We start from the raw sequence: 22,923 nt of genomic DNA, 5'->3' as shown, positions 1-22,923 counted from the left end.
ATAGTACGCAAGTATAAACACCATGGGACCACGCAGCCTCAGGAAGGAGACGCATTCTGTCTCCCAGAGATGAACGTAGTTTGGTGCGAAAAGTGCAAATCAATCCCAGAATAACAGCAAAGGACCTTGTGAAGATGCTGGAGGAAACAGGTAGACAAGTATCTATATCCACAGTAAAGTGAGTCCTATATCGATATAACCTGAAAGGCTGCTCAGCAAGGAAGAAGCCACTGCTCCAAAACCGCCATAAAAAAGCCAGACTACAGTCTCTCTTCCGATTCCGATATTGGAAATCTCAGTATCGGCCAATACTGTTCCCAAGCTGATACCAGTGTTGTTTTTTTGCATAATCAGTTTAGAATATCTTTACATTATTGTGTGGAACTAATTGGGTGTACTCTTTAAAATGTAAAGAAACACAAACCTCTAACTACACATTATTTCAATATAAATGTACAGCTTATTAAGAAAAACTTTGTTAACTAGTATACTGGATAATGTAGCAGCAAAATTAACAGTAATTCCTGTCTTCAAGTCTTCAGTAGAAAAGAAACCAGTGTTTTCTTTTTGCCTTTTTTTTTGTTTGTTTTTTTTTTTGTATGAAATGTTTCAACTTGCATCTGGACTTTAAAGGATTCAGATCTCTTTTTTTGTTGAATTTAGTTGTAAGACATCAGTCCACTTCATTCACACAGTTATTTTTTGGAACCCATTCAACTTAAATAATATTATAAATTGTAAACAAATACTAATGATGACAATAATAATAATAAATTGTTATTAACATTATTATTATTGACTTTTAATTATAACTTTAAATACAATAGTAATATATTTAAATTGTGCACTTTTTAAACCCTCACGCTTTTATTTTGACATTCTGAACTCTCCAGGAAGTCCTGTATGTGTCTGTCTGTAGGCAAGTTCACAGTAGTTTAATCCGCTTCTTATTCAAATTCTGGTAAAATGCATCTCCGGTGCCGTTCTAAATGCATATTATATGTGAACCGAACTATTGAGTATCTACATCTGAGATGCTGTTCTTGAGTAGCGCTCAAATATTGCGCACCACTGTGAAGGCTAAAACTAGCCGCGAGAGCATCACCAGCCTGTGCGTGAGTTTGTCAACAGAGCAGCACCATTCACTAACGCGCTGGCGCTGCACATACTATATATTTACTTATTAAACACAGCCTTTTGTGATTCACAGAGCTGTCGCACGTCTTCAAGTGGCTTTGAATAAAATGCACGAGTCATACGAACTGCTTTAATGGTGTTTTTATGGTTCTTTTATTTCATTTTTGGAGCTTGACAGTAACGAACATGACTAACACACAGTATCGGATTTGGATCGGGCTTGTCGGACCGATAACTGATCCGTCTAAAAGCTTCAGTATCGGAGCCGATACCGATCCAGGTATCAGATCGGTGCATCCCTATTGCACATGGGAACAAAGATCTTACTTTTTGGGGAAATGTCCTCTGGTCTGATGAAACAAAAATTGAACTGTTTGGCCATAATGACCATCGTTATGTTTGGAGGAAAAGGGTGAGGCTTGCAAGCCGAAGAACACCATCCCAACCGTGAAGCATGGAAGTGGCAGCATCATGTTGTGGAGGTGCTTTGCTGCAGGAGGTACTGGTGCACTTCACAAAATAGATGGCATCATGAGGAAGGAAAATGATGTGGATATACTGAAGCAACATCTCAAGACATCAGCCATGAAGTTAAAGCTCGGTCGCAAATGGGTCTTCCAAATGGACAATGACCCCAAGCATATCTCCAAAGCTGTGGCAAAATGGCTTAAGGACAACAAAGTCAAGCTAATGGAGTGGCCATCACAAAGCCCTGACCTCAATCCAATAGAAAGTGTGTGTGCAGGACTGAAAAAGTGTGTGTGAGCAAGGAGGCGTACAAACATGACTCAGTTACACCAGTTCTGTCTGGAGGAATGGGCCAAAATTCCAGCAACTTATTGTGAGAAGCTTGTGGAAGGCTACCCAAAATGTTTGACCCAAGTTAAACAATTTAAAGGCAATGCTACCAAATACTAACAAAGTGTATGTAAACTTCTGACTCACTGGAAATGTGATGAAAGAAATAAAAGCTGAAATAAATAATTCTCTCTACTATTATTCTGACATTTTACATTCTTAAAATAAAGTAGTGATCCTAACTGACCTAAGACAGGGAACGTTTTCTACGATTAAATGTCAGGAATTGTGAAAAACTGAGTTTAAATGTATTTGGCTAATGTCTATGTAAACGTCTGACTTAAACTGTATAAGAATATAAAAAGTGTAAAGGTAACCCTCACTTACCATGAGAGAATATGTATTTTTTTGTCATTAGCTATTTCAGATTTTTTTGAGAATGCTGTGGAAAAGAAATTGATCAGCTAAGCACACAGACACCCTTAGAACTGATAATACTGTAAGGTAATTTTATTCCATTTAAAGCAGAACTTGAACTGATTTAATAAAATATGGAGTCAGATGCATTATTATAATTATAAGGCAGCAAGGTTTGAAAACAACATTTTCAGTTCACAGCTGACACTTTAGTAAAAAAGGACTTAAACATTGATCTGTTTCTCACCCACATCTATTATATTGCTTCATTAAACCACTTCTATTCTGAAGTTATAGAAAAAAGTGACACATTATATATCGTATATTGAGCTTATATAAGATACATATCGTATATTGAGCTGTATGGAATATACTGAATAGTAAATAGGTCTATCAGTTGTATAGGACAGAAGAGAGTAAAAAGCTGCGACGTTACATCGTCCCCATTATAATATTAATTGACAAAGCTTTAGACAGCTTATTTAAATGCATGTGATAGTTTTGTCTAGTCTAATGTTAACCATTTAAAATTCGCACTGAACTTCGAACTTTGTGGCTGTTCGTTTTCTCTGTTTTTGTTTACTAAGGCTATCCACCTTTTTCTTGGGGGTCTTACTGGGGAAATGAATGTGGGTGGAACTTCCACCGGAAATTGTTCTACAGCATTCCCTAGCTCTTGCTGCAGTCATTTTAGACCCTGTTTACAGCTGGTAATAAGACGCATTTCGGATGATCCGATTGCAAAAGTCAGCGCTAAATATAGTTGTAAACGAGGTGAAATTTTTTTGTGATTGTAAAGAGGTAGTCAAAAACCACATCGCATCTGAGGTTTAAAACGACGTCCTGACAGCAGCAAAGCACCACCTCTCACCAGTAAATCATCCGCTTACGTGCAGATTTCGTCCGATCGAAAAACTTGAAAAAGCGATTACATACTGTACCCAAGGATGAGAACTTCACAGCTCTTCCTTAGTGTGTCTGTCTGATTTGAACATGCAGGGTGACAAGTACAAGCACACACATGTGAAGCTGAACTAACATAGGTACTCCACCAAACACCGATAATTTTGCTCAAAATGTTGCATTTGTGCTTCGATTAAATCTCAACTGCATCTGGGAGAAACAGTGTGCTGGTTTTGTTTGTGCTTTCTTTGTCTTTATGACTTTTTTGCAGTTTATTAACGTTCAGTAACACACTGGTGTAGTGATTGATTTATGTACATACCAAATCATACACACTCTCCTCAAAATCCCAACACCACAATGAAAGAATGAATGGATGTATGCCACAACAACAGCTGTGTTTACTTGACAATGGAAGTAACGCCCATATTTCTCGCTAAGCATCATGGGATGTAGGAAAAAAGGTGGATATGAACGACTTCTCAACTGGCCAATCGCAGACCACTTGTAAGTAGCTCTTAGTAGCCAATCCGAATGCAGGAGGCGTAATCTGCCAGAAAATGGGTGGGGAAAAAATAACGCGTACGTCGCAGAGGTCACGAGCCAGTGGAAAATGCAAAACACGCAAGGATGATTTTTAGCAGCACTCAGTCTAATTTATCTAATTGTGTACCACATTAGATTGTGAGCCCGATTTGAACACGAGTAACACAAGTCGTAACTCTTTTTAAGAAGGTTTATATACATATGTATATTTTAAAAAACCTATAAAATGTTACACGTTCAAAATAAAAACAAAAAAACTCGAACTTCCACAGTCAAAGGAGATGACGTCACTGGCATGACACTCCAATTTAAAGGGATAGTTCACCCAAAAATGAAAATTCTCTCATTAATCACTCACCCTCATGATATCCCAGGTGTGTAAGTCTTTCTTTCTTCACCAGAACACATTTGAAGAAAAATAGAAAAATATCTCCGCTCATTAGGCCCTTAAAATGCAAGTGAATATAGATTTCTCTTTCGAAGCTCCAAAAATCACAGACAGTCAGCATAAACGTCGTCAATATGACTCCAGCAGTTAAATTAATGTCTTCTAAAGCAATACAATCACTTTTGGTGCAAAAAAAGATCAATATTTAAGTACTTTTTAACTCTAAATCATCGCTTCTGTTAAGCTTCACGAGAGGGTGGAGTCCAAGCGGTGTCTCGTGTAACGTTTTCGCATTGCCATGATACGGACGTAATCTCATATTCTACTCTCGGTTGAGACATCCGGGATGAGCACACCAATGCACCATTGTGAGTAAAGAAACAGATAAATACAGATCTAAACCAAAACCAACCAAGCTACTGTACAGCGTTCCTCCTTCTCACTTGTAAACAGCGCTGCTCTTCTGACTGTGATGCACGTATGTCAGTTCTCACGTGTTTCAAATGTCAATGTGATTTTGTCACATGCGCTTTCCGCTGCCGACCAGAAGCATGATTTGGGTTTTAAAAAAAAAACAGTGCTTAATTATTTATCTTTTTCATACCAAGAGCGATCATGTCACTTTAGAAGACATTAACATCTGGAGTCATATCGATGACGTTTATGATGACTATATGTGATTTTTTTTTTTGGGATCTTTGAAAGAGAAATCACCATCCACTTCCATTTTAAGGACATACTGAGCTAAGATATTTTTCTATTTTTCTTCAAATATGAAGAAAATGGTGAAGAAAGAAAGTCATACACACCTGTGGCCTATACCATGAAGCTCACTGAACAAATTTAGGGTTCCAGGATTGGTTACTAGTTGACCAAACCAACCAATCCAATCAGGCTTCATTGGTAACATGATGCTGCTCATCGACTTTCTCTATCAACTCAGGTTTTGATCCTGAGTTTAAGATTAGTTTACGTGCTGATGCACATGAATGGCAGTGGGAGCGGAAAGTGATTTAAAGGGCGATCCAGACCGAGAGAGAGAGAGCCGAGCCTGCACTTGTGTGTGTGTGTGTGTGTGTGTGTGTGTGTGTGTGTGTGTGTGTGTGTGTTTATGGGCGGGCATCATTTGCGTGTACTAAAAAACGTTACAGTGAGTGAAAATAAAGATACACTATATTGCCAAAAGTATTCGCTCATCTGCCTTTAGACGCATATGAACTTAAGTGACATCCCATTCTTAATCCATATATGACGTCGGCCCACCATTTGCAGCTATAACAGCTTCAACTCTTCTGGGAAGGCTTTCCATAAGGTTTAGGAGTGTGTTTATGGGAATTTTTGACCATTCTTCCAGAAGCGCATTTGTGAGGTCAGACACTGATGTTGGACGAGAAGGCCTGGCTCACAGTCTTCACTCAAATTCATCCCAAAGGTGCTCTGTCGGGTTGAGGGCAGGACTCTGTACAGGCCAGTCAAGTTCTTCCACACCAAACTCGCTCATCCATGTCTTTATGGACCTTGCTTTGTGCACTGGTGTGCAGTCATGTTGGAACAGGAAGGGGCCATCCCCAAACTGTTCCCACAAAGTTGGGAGCATGGAATTGTCCAAAATCTCTTGGTATGCTGAAGCATTCAGAGTTCCTTTCACTGGAACTAAGGGGCCAAGCCCAGCTCCTGAAAAACAACACCATACCATAATCCCCCCTCCACCAAACTTCACAGTTGGCACAATGCAGTCAGACAAGTACTGTTCTCCTGGCAACCGCCAAACCCAGACTCGTCCATCAGATTGCCAGATGGAGAAGCGTGATTCGTCACTCCAGAGAACGCATCTCCACTGCTCTAGAGTCCAGTGGTGGCGTGCTTTACACCACTGCATCCGACACTTTGCATTGCACTTGGTGATGTATGGCTTGGATGCAGCTGCTCAGCCATGGAAACCCATTCCATGAAGCTCTCTACGTGCTGTTCTTGAGCTAATCTGAAGGCCACATGAACTTTGGAGGTCTGTAGTAATTGACTCTGCAGAAAGTTGGCGACCTCTGCGCACTATGCGCCTCAGCATCCGCAGACCCCGCTCTGTCATTTTACTTGGCCTACCACTTCGTGGCTGAGTTGCTGTCATTCCCAATCGCTTCCACTTTGTTATAATACCACTGACAGTTGACTGTGGAATATTTAGTAGCGAGGAAATTTCACGACTGGACTTGTTGCACAGGTGGCATCCTATCACAGTACCACGCTGGAATTCACTGAGCTCCTGAGAGCGGCCAATTCTTTCACAAATGTTTGTAGAAGCAGTCTGCATGCCTAGGTGCTTCATTTTATACACCTGTGGCCATGGAAGTGATTGGAACACCCGAATTCAATTATTTGGATGGGTGAGTGAATACTTTTGGCAATATAGTGTACCTTTTGAGTTTGATTTGCCATCTCCCACTTCCTCCTTGAGAGAGTGAAAGAAACTTGTCACAATAGACTACTTGCAAACAGTTTTTTGTTCCTTATAGATCGTCTACCCCGTACTGTCAGCCCATTGACCTCCTCTCCAATGCCCAGTAAATCATTTCCTGCTGGCGTTACTACACCTGTAGTTGTGGCCATCTTTGGGGTGCTCATCATTGTGTCATCAAGTGTCATCATTGCTGTCCTATACTGGAAACACAAGAATGCAAGTATTATCACAGGAATATGTAACCTAATCTGTCAACTTTCTCTCACTTATGAATAATTATATGGTACACGTTTATAATTAAATGATGGGCTAATATTATGTGGTTTGAATTTTAAACCTGACATTGATTATAAACATAAATATTTAAAAACATTTAGCTTTGGCATCTACACCATTACATTACATCTTTTAATTGTGTTTTTGTATTGAATTGCAGCGACATATTTACGAAGTGCCAGTTGAGATGACAGACACGTAGTCACTGCAGCCAGCAGGTGTCATGGAACCAAAAGCAACTATGGAAGTTACTGATAATCACCTCTACTGAATGCAGGGCGTAATCACTGTACATTAGCCCTGGAGTGCAGGTGCTGTGGTGTTGAGGATCATATAGACTGCTTATATTTCTGTAATATTAGTGGTGACCTCATTAAGTTCTGGACCGACCTTACTGGAATAACAAGGAATGGTGTATTACTGTAATTCAGAACATACAGTTTTACTCAGCAGCCATTGAGTCTGTCCTCTGCACTTCAATAACTGTCTGGTTTGGTTCAGCTATGAAATCAGACATCAGAAGACTACAAAGGACAGTTTGGACTGCTGAGAGGATTATTGGTTGCCCCCTGCCCCCCCTTGAAGAACCATACACTTCCAGAGTGAGGAAAAAGGCTGGAAAAATCACTCTGAACCCCACTCACCCTGCCCATTACTTTTTTGAACTGTTGCCTTCTGGCCGACACTTCAGAGCTCTGAGCACCAGAACTGTCAGGCACAGGAACAGTTTTTTCCCTCAGGCTATCCATCTCATGAACAGTCAAATTGCCCCATTGAGCAATAACTATGTGCAGTACACAGCTTAGTCTTTTTATATTTATCCAACACATCCAACCTCTTCTGCCATTACATTCCCTTGCACTGTATATAACAGATTTGTATTTAGTTTTGCACTATGTACAGGTGCATCTCAATAAATTAGAATGTCGTGGAAAAGTTCATTTATTTTAGTAATTCAACTCAAATTGTGAAACTCGTGTATTAAATAAATTCAGTGCACACAGACTGAAGTAGTTTAAGTCTTTGGTTCTTTTAATTGTGATGATTTTGGCTCACATTTAACAAAAACCCACCAATTCACTATCTCAAAAAATTAGAATACATCATAAGACCAATAAAAAAAACATTTTTTGTGAATTGTTGGCCTTCTGGAAAGTATGTTCATTTACTGTATATGTACTCAATACTTGGTAGGGGCTCCTTTTGCTTTAATTACTGCCTCAATTCGGTGTGGCATGGAGGTGATCAGTTTGTGGCACTGCTGAGGTGGTATGGAAGCCCAGGTTTCTTTGACAGTGGCCTTCAGCTCATCTGCATTTTTTGGTCTCTTGTTTTTCATTTTCCTCTTGACAATACCCCATAGATTCTCTATGGGGTTCAGGTCTGGTGAGTTTGCTGGCCAGTCAAGCACACCAACACCATGGTCATTTAACCAACTTTTGGTGCTTTTGGCAGTGTGGGCAGGTGCCAAATCCTGCTGGAAAATGAAATCAGCATCTTTAAAAAGCTGGTCAGCAGAAGGAAGCCTGAAGTGCCCCAAAATTTCTTGGTAAACGGGTGCAGTGACTTTGGTTTTCAAAAAACACAATGGACCAACACCAGCAGATGACATTGCACCCCAAATCATCACAGACTGTGGAAACTTAACACTGGACTTCAAGCAACTTGGGCTATGAGCTTCTCCACCCTTCCTCCAGACTCTAGGACCTTGGTTTCCAAATGAAATACAAAACTTGCTCGGATCTGAAAAGAGGACTTTGGAACACTGGGCAACAGTCCAGTTCTTCTTCTCCTTAGCCCAGGTAAGACACCTCTGACGTTGTCTGTGGTTCAGGAGTGACTTAACAAGAGGAATACGACAACTGTAGCCAAATTCCTTGACATGTCTGTGTGTGGTGGCTCTTGATGCCTTGACCCCAGCCTCAGTCCATTCCTTGTGAAGTTCACCCAAATTCTTGAATCGATTTTGCTTGACAATCATAAGGCTGCGGTTCTCTCGGTTGGTTGTGCATCTTTTTCTTCCACACTTTTTCCTTCCACTCAACTCTGTTAACATGCTTGGATACAGCACTCTGTGAACAGCCAGCTTCTTTGGCAATGAATGTTTGTGGCTTACCCTCCTTGTGAAAGGTGTCAATGATTGTCTTCTGGACAACCGTCAGATCAGCAGTCTTCCCCATAATTGTGTAGCCTAGTGAACCAAACTGAGAGACCATTTTGAAGGCTCAGGAAACCTTTGCAGGTGTTTTGAGTTGATTAGCTGATTGGCATGTCACCATATTCTAATTTGTTGAGATAGTGAATTGGTGGGTTTTTGTTAAATGTGAGCCAAAATCATCACAATTAAAAGAACCAAAGACTTAAACTACTTCAGTCTGTGTGCATTGAATTTATTTAATACACGAGTTTCACAATTTGAGTTGAATTACTGAAATAAATGAACTTTTCAACAACATTCTAATTTATTGAGATGCACCTGTATATGTATGCGTGAAGAATCGGTTCTTTCCCACACAGTGCATGCATCTCACTTGCACCTGAACCTCATCAATGCGGGTGATGATGCCTGGGTAGAGGTCTCCATCATATGGTATGACACACCACTTTTGAATGACTTCTGGACCCCATTCAATCTCTTCTGATATTGGTGTGCTTGGTGTGTTGAAGCTGAATGCCTTTGTGTTATAGCATGTGTACTGTAGAATCTTTTGTACAGTGCACATGCAGCTCACATCCCGGTACAACATTGCCCAGGAGAGATAGTGACAACCTGGTGTATTCTCATTGTTGAGGGGACTTGGGGGATGCTGTCTGGCATGCCCTTCATTGCCCTGTCAATGGATGCTTCACTTATGTAGAACAGTTTAAGAGTGGTGCCTGTGTGCAACAAGGCCTCAAACGGATCCATTTCATTGTGAATGTTGCGGCCGTGGCTCACCGAAGATCCGCACTCCTCTTCAGAACACCTCCAACCCCATGTGGCGCCCCTTTCCCATGGCTGGTCTCAAAGAAATTCCATGTTCCAGCTTGGAATCCCTTTTTGTAGAGGAGGCAGGTGAAGAGGTAGAAGTTCCCCTTCTGGTGGTACTGCATACAAGGTCCATCGCTGAGGAAATGGACCACTGTGACAGCAGGGAAGAGATTCTTGACATAGGACAGAATGGGGCTTAGATGTTCCCATATGGCTGGAGGCCCCTTTAGTCTATTTATTCAAATAATGTTTTACTATGGCATGCGTTAAATACATATTATATGCAATAAAGCTAATAAAAAGGAACAATGCCATTCATTTGTAAGGCCCTGTCAGGGGGCTGTCAGGTCCTGTCACACAGGATTGTGACAGGGTCTGATGGTCAGCCGTTTTAACTTCCATTGCTCAGCCTGTTAATATGCTAACATCAAAATTGTTAGCATGCAAGCATGCTAAAACATTTTTAGACATATTTTGGATTTACAAAGATTTCATTCTTTTCTGAGATATATTAGCGTGACAGGGCCTGACCCTTTAGCTTGTACTCCTCAAAAAAACTCACCCTCTATCAATGTCAGCCTCACCTTGGTCAAATGGTCATAACCTTAAAGGCGTATTCCACACTTTTTATGTACTGTTTTTTGTAAACGTGACAGGACAAAAACATGGGGACAGTTGTAAAATACTATTTATTTATAGAATGTATGTATAATTTCATGTTTTTAATCAATTGATGTGAATGATAACGACATATTTTTTGATTAATTATTTTTTTTTTTTTTTAAATAACAGTTTTTATCATAACAAAACAATGAAAGATGTAGCTCAAATTTGGCTGAGTACAGTCCATATTTCAGGATTTGTATTTTTAAAAAGTATTTTTAATAAAGACAAAAACATCTGAGAACCTAATGAATGACAAATTCCTTTACAGAACAACTCACAGAAATCAACCATCTAGTCAGTTTTGGATTGTTCACTGTTTTGTTCACTGTAACAATTCCAGGACAGATAATGTACGTTTCTGGTAGAATGTTTTTATTCTATTTTTAGAAAACCAACATCAATAATTCCAAATTCCAAATGGTAAAAATTCCAAAAAAGTACACCTGCAAATATTGCAGGTAAAAAATAAATAAAAAAAAACTTGAAAAGAATTCCATCCTCTCTTAAAATGTTGATAACTGGTTGAATCTATAGCCTCATGCATACAGATGTACACATTACGTGTCTTCGGACTACTGTTTTGTGTATACACCTTATTCATGCTTGCGCCATCTTTGATTTTTAATGGGAATGACAATGAGGTTGTGAGGGATAGACTTGAAGTATCTTCAGTGGGCTGTACTGCAGTTTAAAGTGTTTTTGAATCGTTCCGCAGACAAAACATTGATAAAATATCTGTCCAAGAACATTCAGTATACAAACAACTCCAGACAACATGAGTTGTGGAAAATCAGATGTGATCTAGGAACTTTATACAGCTTTGTACTATTCGTGCCATTGAAAAGATGGTATGTCTGTCCCTCACAGCCTCATTGTCATTCCCATTAAAAATCAAGGATGGCGCAAGCGTGAATAAGGTCCATTAGAAGTGCTCTACTGGCATGTGTTGTGTAAATAGTAAAAGATCATATAAGTAGTACCAATATTGTGATTGTGATATATTAAATAATATGACATTTTAGAGCACAAATGAACAAAAACAAACAACAAATGGAAAGTGGTTCACAAAAATACAACAGAACCAAAAAGACTACTAAATTAATTTAATCATGTTGCTACAATAATACATCAAGGAAAACAATCTATTAATTATACAATATTATTGGCTATTCTTTTTAGGATGCAAGTTATCTGTAAAAGCGGATAAATCTGCAATTTATCTTGCTGCAAACCTGCATCAATATCAAAGTAATTCCACGTTGTGATGGCTGCAGAACGTAACATCAGCACACAGAGGAACAAACCCTTCCCTGAGTAGAGCAGAACCTCATGTGCTCAACCAGAAAGACAACAGTGGCAATTCCCACCAGACCAGACAGAACCAATCGAACCGCAACCTCAGTATCACCACAATACTGCTGACAATCTGAAAGATAAGAGAGAGACAGACATTAAATGGATTTGTTTAGAAATTGCACAGAAGGTCAGTGTGGCAGGAAGTGTAGTTACGTACCATCATAATGTGGGCAGAAGTGTTTCATGTCAAGATAGATGGTCTTATTGTTGACTGGATTTGCAGCTGTGCAGCTGTAGTTCTGTGTATCATTATAATGGAGGTGTAACGGTAGACTGAGGTTGATGCTGAGATCTGAACTTCTGGTCTGATTCAACATTTCACCTTCTTTATACCAAGAGATGAACACGTCTCGATCATTTCTAACAGAGCAGAGCATAGAGCAGAGCTCCAACTTTTCCTGTAATGTAACTAGAATACAGATTAGAATTATCAAATCCAAATGCCTCAAAGATAAGGTAGTCTCTTTCTGTTCTTATGGGTTTATTGACTCCCATTCAATATATAAAAAAATAATAATGTCTTAGCCTGCAGGCAAGAATAGGACAGACTTACCTGAAGATTGGTGCACACTATCCAATGAGCTGCTACTGATGGCAGGTACAGAGACAGTTGCTTTAGAACAAGCAGAGAACATTAACTAAGATTAACAATGGGAACCTTTTTGCTTTTTTACTATATTGTTAATGTTATTTTTCCATATTGGTTGCAGGTATAACTTACCATATACATTCACTTTGTACTCCCTTGTTGCAATCTGTTTATTATTAACAATTAATGCTTTATAAATTCCAGATTCATTGGTTCTGATGTTTGAGATAGTTAAAGTTCCAGTCTGTTGTACCAGCTGCACTCTGCAAGTGAATCTCTCATCATAATGGGTGTAAATTTTCCCATTATACATCTGTGCAATACGAGCACTTTCAGCCGTCCACAATATTTGTACGTTCCCCTTTAATTCAACAACTCCTGAATGTAGTCTGAGGACACTACCCTCCATCACTGTAACTGATTCAACATCATCAACTTCTCCACCCACTGGAACAAGATGAAAAAGAGATACGAGAAGGCTTCATGATCAGAAAGCTGCTGTTTTAATCCCGCAATCTGTAGTCTGTGTTGACTAAAAACAACTGATTGAATTATGACACTTGATTTAAACTAGATCTTTGATAACTTTTTCATGCATGCTTTCACTGTGCAGCACTATAGCAGGTCTGTGGTTGGACTGAAAACGATAAGTTGTGGTAAAGGAAGTTAGCCTCATTCTTCTGAGGTTTTAGACAGTGCTGCTTGTAAATTACATGACTTTGACCAGAAAGTGTTTCTTTGTCTCATAGAGTCAAAACAAATGCAAGTATTAAATAAATATGGTCAGTTTTTTAATTGAATCGGTATCAATTGTTTTAATTTGAAACAACAAAAAACGATGTTTTTTTATAAAAAAAAATTCTAAAAAGACATCAGTCTCTGGGTGTTAACAGTTTGTTATATAAACAGGAAGTCTGATCATTTTTTCCACAAATGTAAACTATGTGTAACATTTATTAATTTAATTAAAAAAATATTTTTGGTCTGTGGATGTCACAACAACACCCAGAAATGGACTTATTTAGAACTTTCTTGGATAACAAATTTGACTGTAAAACCTTTTGATCACTGGATATATGTTTACCTGCCTTGTCACACAAATGTTTGTGGTTATGCAAGCCAAGACATCCATTTGCTTGCTTGCGACTGTCCATACGGCATTTACATTTTACAGACACCTTTAGGCAAAGCGACTTAAAGTGCATTTAATGTATACATTTTATCAGTGCAAGGGCGTAGATTTGGCTTGAACATTGGGGGGATTGCAGCGTGAAGCATTTACATGTTTCCTCTGATCATGGTATAAATATTGGGGGGTGAGGTTGTACTTGCCTGTTTCAATTATTGGGGGGTAACCCCCCCCCCCCCCCAATCATCCCTGGAATCTGTGTTTCCCTGTGAATCTAACCCATGACCTTTATTTTATATAAACTGTATATAAACAAAAGCAATATCAGATTTAAAAGTTTCTTACCCTCCACACTGATGACAAATAAGATGAAAGCCCACATATAGATGAACTTTTTTTTAAGAGTATCAGGCGTTATTTTGAATTGCGTCAGTTCTCTTGATGATGCACCTCAACAGAGCAGGATGGACATTCAGTGAAGATCTTCTGTCTCTCAAGAGGAAGTGACACCTGAAATGAAATCATTCACTTACTACCAAAAGGTGGCAGTGTAACCTCTATCGGTCAGTGAAAGGCAGATGTTTTCTTTCACCTGGAAGTGATTTGTTTTTGTTAGTCTTTTTTTTTTATTTATTTATTTTTTTTTACAATAAATGGCCATTAAAGTGTTAGGAGACCCTCACCAAAAGGCGGAGGATTTGCCATGACTTTGTCAACAACAACAACTAATTCCCCTGGTAATCTAGTAGTCTTTTTAAAATTTGATGTTGTCCTGTAGCCTTTTGAAAATCTTCTAACGACTATGTCCAAAAGTAAATATAATAGAACAATGTATGCCAGAATGTTTAAGGGTTGTTATTAAGGTAAAAATGTAAGACTAATCCTGCTAAAATTGTATATTTAATAAAATCTTTGTGATTTTATCTCTGATATGTGGGTAAGGAATCATCTCTCCCATACATTTGTTGTTTTGAATCCTTATCTGCTAGAATTTTTTTCTTAATTTTTTTGTATGCCAGCTTCAAATATATAAATATGTATAAATAAATAAAGTTGAAGTTTGTGTAGAATTCGACAAAACTGAGGTAATTACGCAAATAGAAAAATTAGACATTGCATAATGCTGTATGTAGAAGAGATATGGGTCAGTTGTCGCAACCTGCCATTAAATTCCATTAAACCTACCAAAATGACATTACTCGGACCAATCGTAGCACATTCTATCTTCAACCAATCATGCTTCGTTTTATTATCAGGACGAGACCAGAGTCACAGAGCTCTCATGAGCATGGAATTAAGCACAAACAGATAAGCTCCAAGGCTGCAAACTTTTAAAGACACGGACGCCATCAGAGGAATATTGTAACTTAAGGTTCGTATCATTTTCTCTCCGTTATAAACGTGTAGTGTCTTATTAAATGTCGACAGCTGGAAATTGCCCATTTGTAGAGTGTCCTGATCATTAGCTTTATAGCTAACCTGGCTGACTGTATGAGTCTGCTATTTTAATTTTAGAAGCGGATGTGCACATGTATAGATGTGTAGACATGTATTTATCTCCCTTTGGCTGTGTGTTTAATGTTATGTGTTAGTTCTGTGTTACTTACTGTATATTTATGTCTTGTGATTGTTGGTAAATGTTGTGTTATGCTGCACAAATTGCCCTACAAAGGGACAATAAAGATTACTACTATTACTACTATATATATCAATTCATTGAAGTAATATTTCAAAGGATTTATATTTTTAGCACTTAGTGTTATGGCAGACCAGTCCAATGTTACTCACAAGAAATAATTACATTAACCCTGTAAAACAATGCGTGTTTCACGTATTTACTCAGGAAGTATATGGGCTGTGAGATACAGGAGGACAATAATAATAATAATAATAATAATAATAATAATAATAATAATAAAAGAGTTGAGGATACTGGAGAACTGGTGCTCTCTGCTCCACATCACAAAAAGATGGAAACAGTTGTGGGACTTTTGTGCTACTGGTGGTAAGACATCACAAAGCTTCATGTCCCATTTTTGTTTGTGTAACATGTTCTTTTCTGTACGTTAATGGACTTGTTTTTAACGTTTAACTGTTATTTTCTCCAATCATTTGTGCAGAATGCTCTTACCCTGACTAGGAGTATCCATCCCAGACAACTGATACAACACCATGACGTGGCAATGAGGATGTTCATGTACAACAAACTTGAGCAAAATGCAAGCACTCCACAGTTGTAATGTTCAATTCCAGTGTTTGCGTGTGTAAATACATGTACTCAAATGTATTGTCTTTTGTAGTTACATGCATGACAACCTGTCATTTGTAACCAAAAAAATCATACCTTTTAGCCAACAGACTTGCTTTAAAGTGTTAAAAACAGACTCTCTTTAAAACCTATTTACCTCGAAATGCCTTGATAGAACTCAATAAAAGATTTGACAACTAAATGACAAAAAATATTCAACATTTATACTCATATTCATGTTGTTCCATACCCAAATGACTGACTTTCTTCTCTGGGAGGAACTCAAAAGGAGTTGTTAGGAATAATGATAGGAACTGACAGCCTTGCTTTCATTTCAGCCTCATTATCAGCATCTACATTTTACAATGTATTCTCATATTTCACAGAAGAAACAAAATAATACAGGTTTTAAAAAATCATGAGGGTGAGTAAATGACAGAATTTTCATTTTTAAGTCAGTCAACCCAAAGACAGTGTTACGGTTTATTTAAATTTTGTATTGCACTTTCAGTTCAAGACATGACATTGTAACTTAAATCTGACAACAGAAAAATAAAGAATCTCATATTACACATTTTAAAAGGTGTCCTATATTAGAGCTGGAACCACTGAGTTTTGGAGCAGGTAATAATAATTTAATAATTTTCTTTATTCATCACACATTTGCACATATACAGTGAAATTCTTCTTTTTCACATATCCCAGCTAGGCTGGGGTCAGAGTGCAGGGTCAGCCATGATACGGCGCCCCTGGAGCAGATAGGGTCAAGGGCCTTGCTCAAGGGCCCAACAGTGGCATCTTGGCAGTGCTGGGGCTTGAACCCCAGACCTTCTGATCAGTAACCCAGAGCCTTAACCGCTAAGCTACCACTGCCCCGAAAGACTTGTTCCCTGACCGGGAATCGAACCCGGGCCGCGGCGGTGAGAGCGCCGAATCCTAACCACTAGACCACCAGGTGAGTCAAGCGCTCAAAGTTGATGGGCAGCGCACAGGGGAAACATTGAAAAAGATGGCAATAACCAATGAGTCAATTATCACTGTCAGAACATGATGCTGTATTTTAGAAAGGGACCCCGCTCAACAAGCCACAGGATAAGAGGCGTGGATTGACATCTCAGATGCGAAAGCAACTGAGATTCGTCCTCCGCCACCCAGATTGAGGCTAGTCACCACGCCACTATGAGGACTTAGAGCGCATTAGGAATTGGGCATTCCAAATTGGGGAGAAAAGAAAAAGGGACCTCTTAAAAAATTCACACAAAAGCACTCCCTTGCAAAATTCTAATACATTTTACCTTACAACTGCTTTTATTAAATACATCAACATAATGTGAAACCAAATTATTGGCATAGCAGATCTCGTACACTGTGTAATAAAGGGTATTAATTTAATGGTTTGTGCCCCTAAGATCATCTAATATGATTCATGTTTTATAAAGGCACTATCTGTACTACTGATCTTTTGTTGTGTCTAGTAGTGTGTTTTTTTGGATCTGCCATGTAACATTAAGAGTAAGGTTTTGACGATACATACATACATTTCCATTATGTAGCTAGGAGTTTCAGTCAAGAATATTGGTTAAAATAGCAGACTCAAACAGTAGCCAGGTTAGCTATAAAGCTAATGATCAGGACACTCTACAAATGGGCAGTTTTTCCCATTCACTCTACAAACATGTTTATAACCAAGAGAAAATGAAACAAACCTTAAGTCACAGTATTCCTTTGATGGTGTCCATTTCTTTAAGAGTTTACAGTGTTGGAGCTTATCTGTATGTGCTTAATTCCATGCTCATGAGAGCACTGTGACTCTGGTCGCCCTGATAGTAAAACGAAGCGTGATTGGTTGAAGATAGAACATGCTACGATTGGTCTAAGTAATGTGGCCGTTATCTGATTGGCTTGAGTAGACGATGGGTGGAGTCCACCTATTTGTGGACTGTCTGCAGATCTCGCACAAGAAATGTTTCAGAATTTTGCCATCCGCAAATGCACAGGAAACGATCCACAAATAAATGTGTGCTCTTCACAGATGAATGCTGGACAGAGTTGTGTTTGTGTGTAAAAAAATATATATTTGTAAATAATTTTATTTGCAAATCTAATTTTATTTATCTGTGAATGCACTTTCATTTTGTGAAACTCCCAACATATATTTGTAAATATTTTTATTTGTGAATTCATTTCATTTTTGTGAAACTCCTTACATTTATTTTTGGATCTCATTCAATTTATTTGTGAACCATCTTTCTATTTGTGAATCTCTTTCCATTTGTCTCTGAATTAGAAACAATTCTATCTCCATATTAAATTATTAAACTAAATTGTGAAAAACAATTAGGCCGACGTAATATATTTGATTTTATATTTTACTTTAAATTTAAAAAATACATTTTGTAAAAATCGGATGACCCCTGGGATAAGTTTACCCCTGGGGGGGGGGTTGCTGGTTTCATTCCCCAGGTGATGGTGTCATCTTGCCTCGGTAGTGGGGTAAGATGACCCCTTTTCATAATTCTTAATTTTGTGCTACGACAAAAAAATAAGCAAATGTTTCCATTTATTGGATGATGTACATGCTGAAAGTTTATCTATATACATCGATCAGCCAAAACATTAAAACCTGCCTAATATTGTGTATGTCCCCCTCTTGCCGCCAAAATAGCACCAACCCCCATCTCAGAATAGCATTCTGAGATTGTATACTTCTCACCATGGGCTGGTTTGTGTATTTCTGTAACTGCTGATCTCCTGGGATTTTCACACACAACAGTCTCTAGAATTTACTCCGAATGGTGCCAAAAACAAAAAACATCCAGTGAGCGGCAGTTCTGCAGATGGAAACACCTTGTTGAAGAGAGAGGTCAACAGAGAATGACCAGACTGTTCTGACAAAGTCTATGGTAACTCAGATAACTGCTCTGTACAATTGTGGTGAGAAGAATATCATCTCAGAATGCTATTCTGAGATGCGGGTTGGCGCTGTTTTGGCGGCACGAGGGGGACCTACACAATCGGTGATCGTGTGTATTACAATTTAAAAGTAAATGAGCATTGTTCATCTTACCCCATTTTACCCTGCTATAGATGATATATTATATATGAAATTTTAATGTTTTGTATTTCAGTTCAATTTTAACTTTTGTGTTGTATGATAATTGGGTATTCGATTGAAAGTCGATCCATTTAAACTTGTTAAAGGGGCAGAGTGCGAAGAGAGCATGAAAAAAGTGCGCGAAGATAAAAGCATTTGCGAGACCAAAGTCAAACAGAGGCTACTCGATGGAAAAACAACAACACTGGATTATTTTATGAGTTGCCTGTGGGAGGATTGCTCGTGGAGTGTATTTCAAACATTGTTTCCTTTGATTTTGGTGATGGATTTTATCATCTGTGTTCGTGAGTACTATACAAACACAGTATAGTGACAAGAGCAAGTGATGGTGTTTGCTAGTCCAGGATGAAATATACACTCATAATTTACATAGCAGTGACAGCAGACCACAATAAATAACACACAATAGTACCCCACCAGATTAAATGACTGGAAATAATGTAAATCACAACACCTTTTATTTTAACTGCAAAGAACATCTGTGCTTTACGAAGTAATGACTTGAAAGCAATAGTTCACTCAAAAATAAAATATCCTGGAAGTGTATGTCTTGAAAAGATGCAGAAGAACATTTTAAAATGTAAAATCTTTACATCTAATTTCTAGTAAGTCAACATGACAGTCAAGCAGAGTCCTAACTACCATAGACAGACCTCCAATACTAGTGGTCAGTATGGGTTTTTCAATGACCTACCTACGTTCATTTCATTCTATGTTATTTTTATGTTAGATCTATCCATCTATTAGTTCTAAAAAACATGGAATTGGTGCCTCTAATGATTAAAGTAATGCCATACCAAAGCATATCCCATTTGGAAAGTGCCTTTAACAAAAGCACAGTTTGCCTACTCTTTTGAGATACAGGAAAGGCTGCACAAACCCTGACATTATCCCCAAACACAAGGCAGTGGACCAGGACAAAAGATACGTCTTTAAATCTACAATATGATAAAGCATGAGAGAGACAATGATAGGAACATACATAAGCACTGAAGACACAAGGACCATCAAAATGATCCGAAAAGCCTTGATTTTATCCTGGTTCACTGCCTCTTTATGCTTTACGTTGTCACCAGGTCCAGGACGCACCAAAGCTTTCAGAACCATCAAGCAACTGTACAATTTCACGGTGAAACAAACAAGGATTTGCGACAAAACCAAGTTAGGAAGTTCAACTACACCCACTGTAACTATTAGGCTTAAGCTGATGATCAGAATCCATCCGACAGCAGAACAGACAATCCTGTATTTCATGGGTTTGAGCTTTAGGAAGATCAGAGGATGTAGAACTGCCAAATAACGCTCCACACAGATGCAACTCTGAAACAGGGGGCGACCGACCAACAGCACCAGACCAAGAAAGTACACCCCAGGCTTGCATCCAGCACAGTTAAAGAAATACTGTTGTACAACGAAAACATAGGAAATGCAGTAAATGACCTCAACAAGTGCAGCGTTGACAACAAAGATTTCTGTTGACTGTCCTTGAATCATCTCTTTCACGCTCAGCCACAGGATGTAACAGTTTGCTGGAAGACCAAGGACCGTGTTGACGCCGAGAGAGCAGGCGATAAAATACGTGGGGAAAATGTAGCAAGAGCTGGAGTTCACTGAAAAAAGAGATGGCTTGCATGTCGAAACGTTTGACACATCCCACGTGACCATACCTAGATGTTTCAAAATCTATAAGAAAATTAAGATACATTAAACAGATTAGGAAAGAGTAAACATTAGAAATTTTTTCTTCAAGGTTTACATTTAATTTTTAAGGAATCCGTTAACTCACAAGGAGCCCCTTTTTTCTCTCTAGAAAGTGTTCTTGAAATTATGGTTGTACACTAAACACCCCAAAGCACAATAGGAAGATGCTAGTTTGACACCTGCCATTTAAAGTACTGCTTTAAAGTTCTGATTTAGGATTTTATGGTGCTCAGTTTTGCATTGATGCAACATTCAAATTCTGTTTCTGAGCAATGCGTATCAGACATGCAAATGAAATGTTAATTTATACGCACCCCTACTTTGTCTATATATATGGTAAAAACGATAAAAATAGCGAATACAGACAGTATAAAATATTCAGAAACAGTTTTTACACCAAACTATTTACACAGAGTCTAATACCAAATGTTCAGTTAAATGTAATCTTAAATTTGTGTGGGTAGGGTCAAGATCCTTACCCACATTTAACAGCCCCGATCCTAAATATGTGATTATGTGGTTACAGCCTTGGCACATTTAACCTATATTTTGATCATTTTTATTCTAATTCCTCTCGACATTGGGAAACTGTAGTTTAACACCTCAGGTCCAAAGTGATCATATGACTTATGCTGCGTTCCATTCAATTCGGATGTTGGATATTCCTACTTGATATCACAGATCTCCAACCATAAAATGGTTTTTATGTGAAGCACATTGAGTCTGCCTTGTGTATGAAATGTACTATATAAATAAAATGCTTTGCCTTGCCTTGCCATAAATGCATTCCATTGCCTGAATTAGAATTGCACTTCTTTAGAGTTGTCAGTAAAGCAGAAATTCACTCAGATTAAATATATACTGGCACAGCTAATGAATTTGCCATTTCATTTAGTGGATAGCAAGCGACTGAAGATTCTCTCGATTCAGTTGGACACTAATGAATAAATTAGTAATTATTTAATTCTATTTTTAACTTCACAATTTTCCTTTAAGACATTTCAGCGTTGGTATTGGATTGACAAAGCCTTGTCTGGAAGTTCAAAACAGTCTTTCATTCAGACAGAGAGATAGATTTTCCTGTTTGTTTGTTTTGTTTAGGTGTTCTGGGTGGTTGCTAGAGGATTTCCAGGCAGCTGTTAAGGTGTTCTGGTTGGTTGCTAGATGGCTGCTTGGGTTTTCTGACTTGTTGCTATGAGGGTTTTACGTCCAATCTGTTAGAAAAGAAATAGCAACCCCAATTAGAACAGGCTGAAGGACTGTGTAGTGTTTGGTAGCTTCAGGAGGAGGTACAATATCTGGTATATTTTGGTCATGGGTTAGGGATAAATAAAAAACTAACTAACTCAAGTTTGTATGATAACAGCATGTTATCATTAAATAACATGCATTAGCATTAAATTGTCCAAAAACATGTACTGGCTGACCATCATTTCTAAGGTGGGGTGTGGAGTCATTTGCCCACCAACCCTCGTACACAAACGCCAAATCAGAATGTGTCATCACTCTCCACCCATATGTCGAAGATCCTGAAGAAAAAAAAAAGTATTGTTCATCGGCAATCTAACTAAAAAAGTTCAATTTATTTATTCAATTCAGTACTAGCTTGAAGAATCATCAGCTGTTGTTTATGGTCTCGTTTTCCATATTTGCATTACCAATTCTGTTTTTCTGGTTTCAAACAAAGAGTTATGAGGCATAGTACCACAAATACCATACCCGATCATTAATGTAAAGCGATGTTCAGACTGACTGTAAATTATGGTGACAAAGCGACAGGTAGTTGTTCATTTTTCTTTTTTTTTAGGCAACAGGAGTGACTGTGACGGATGGTGATATGGAACATTAAGCAGAGTTTAATGTTATGAAAATAAGCAGTGACAATGCAACGTCTAGCAATGGCATTGCACACAACAGAGGTTATGTGATCCATCTGTGAGTCGAGTAGGAAGGACTAATAGAAACCAATTGTACAGCAACCAGTAATCTCCAGGAAACTAATCAATGTCCATGTGAACTCCTCCATAATCAATAACCTTTGGTCACTAAACATACCACATGGAGTCATCAGAAATGTTCTCATCAAATTCATTGTAGAATCTCTCCATTAAAAGATCACCGTTGCCATTGTGTGCTGATCAAAAGTTACTGTCAACTCTTCATTGGACTCCCAGAGGTCTGAATACAGTGATACAATTCAAACACAAATCTAAATCTATTAGAACCAA

At 38.3% G+C, this 22,923-nt stretch overlaps 1 protein-coding gene, 1 long non-coding RNA gene and 1 other non-coding gene across 4 annotated transcripts; 1 reads left to right on the top strand and 2 right to left on the bottom strand.

Annotated features, from left to right (window-relative positions):
- Positions 1 to 10,719: 10,719 nt before the first annotated feature.
- LOC127418821 (SLAM family member 5-like) lies at positions 10,720 to 14,116 on the bottom strand. Of its 2 annotated transcripts, XM_051659668.1 has the most exons (5): positions 13,977 to 14,116; positions 12,635 to 12,949; positions 12,467 to 12,526; positions 12,071 to 12,322; positions 10,720 to 11,983 (listed from the first exon to the last, which is right to left on the bottom strand). In XM_051659668.1, the coding sequence occupies exons 1-5, from the start codon at positions 14,011 to 14,013 to the stop codon at positions 11,841 to 11,843; spliced, it is 807 nt and encodes a 268-aa protein (XP_051515628.1). In that variant the 5' UTR covers positions 14,014 to 14,116; the 3' UTR covers positions 10,720 to 11,840. The 2 variants fall into 2 exon arrangements, with proteins under 2 accessions (XP_051515628.1, XP_051515629.1); XM_051659669.1 differs by lacking the exon at positions 12,635 to 12,949.
- Positions 14,117 to 14,283: 167 nt separating this feature from the next.
- Positions 14,284 to 16,378, top strand: LOC127418865 (uncharacterized). The gene is made up of 3 exons (XR_007893557.1): positions 14,284 to 14,368; positions 14,888 to 15,003; positions 15,752 to 16,378. It is a non-coding gene; the product is annotated as an uncharacterized LOC127418865 (long non-coding RNA).
- Positions 16,379 to 16,765: 387 nt separating this feature from the next.
- On the bottom strand, positions 16,766 to 16,838 carry trnae-cuc (transfer RNA glutamic acid (anticodon CUC)). The gene has a single exon. It is a non-coding gene; the product is annotated as a tRNA-Glu (tRNA).
- Positions 16,839 to 22,923: the final 6,085 nt, after the last annotated feature.

This window comes from Myxocyprinus asiaticus, chromosome 28 (assembly GCF_019703515.2).
Source record: "Myxocyprinus asiaticus isolate MX2 ecotype Aquarium Trade chromosome 28, UBuf_Myxa_2, whole genome shotgun sequence".
Lineage (NCBI taxonomy): Eukaryota > Metazoa > Chordata > Actinopteri > Cypriniformes > Catostomidae > Myxocyprinus > Myxocyprinus asiaticus.
The sequence above is the reverse complement of the archived record's forward strand: the minus strand, read 5'-3'. Positions and strand labels throughout refer to the sequence as shown.

Excerpts from the sequence above, each read along its gene's own strand:
- LOC127418821 (XM_051659668.1), bottom strand. The coding sequence starts at position 14,013 with ATGTGGGCTTTCATCTTATTTGTCATCAGTGTGGAGG. Across the intron at positions 12,527-12,634 it reads GTACAAAGTGAATGTATATG|CAACTGTCTCTGTACCTGCC; the intron begins GTAAGTTATACC and ends CTTGTTCTAAAG. Across the intron at positions 12,323-12,466 it reads TAGTGTGCACCAATCTTCAG|TTACATTACAGGAAAAGTTG; the intron begins GTAAGTCTGTCC and ends TCTGTATTCTAG.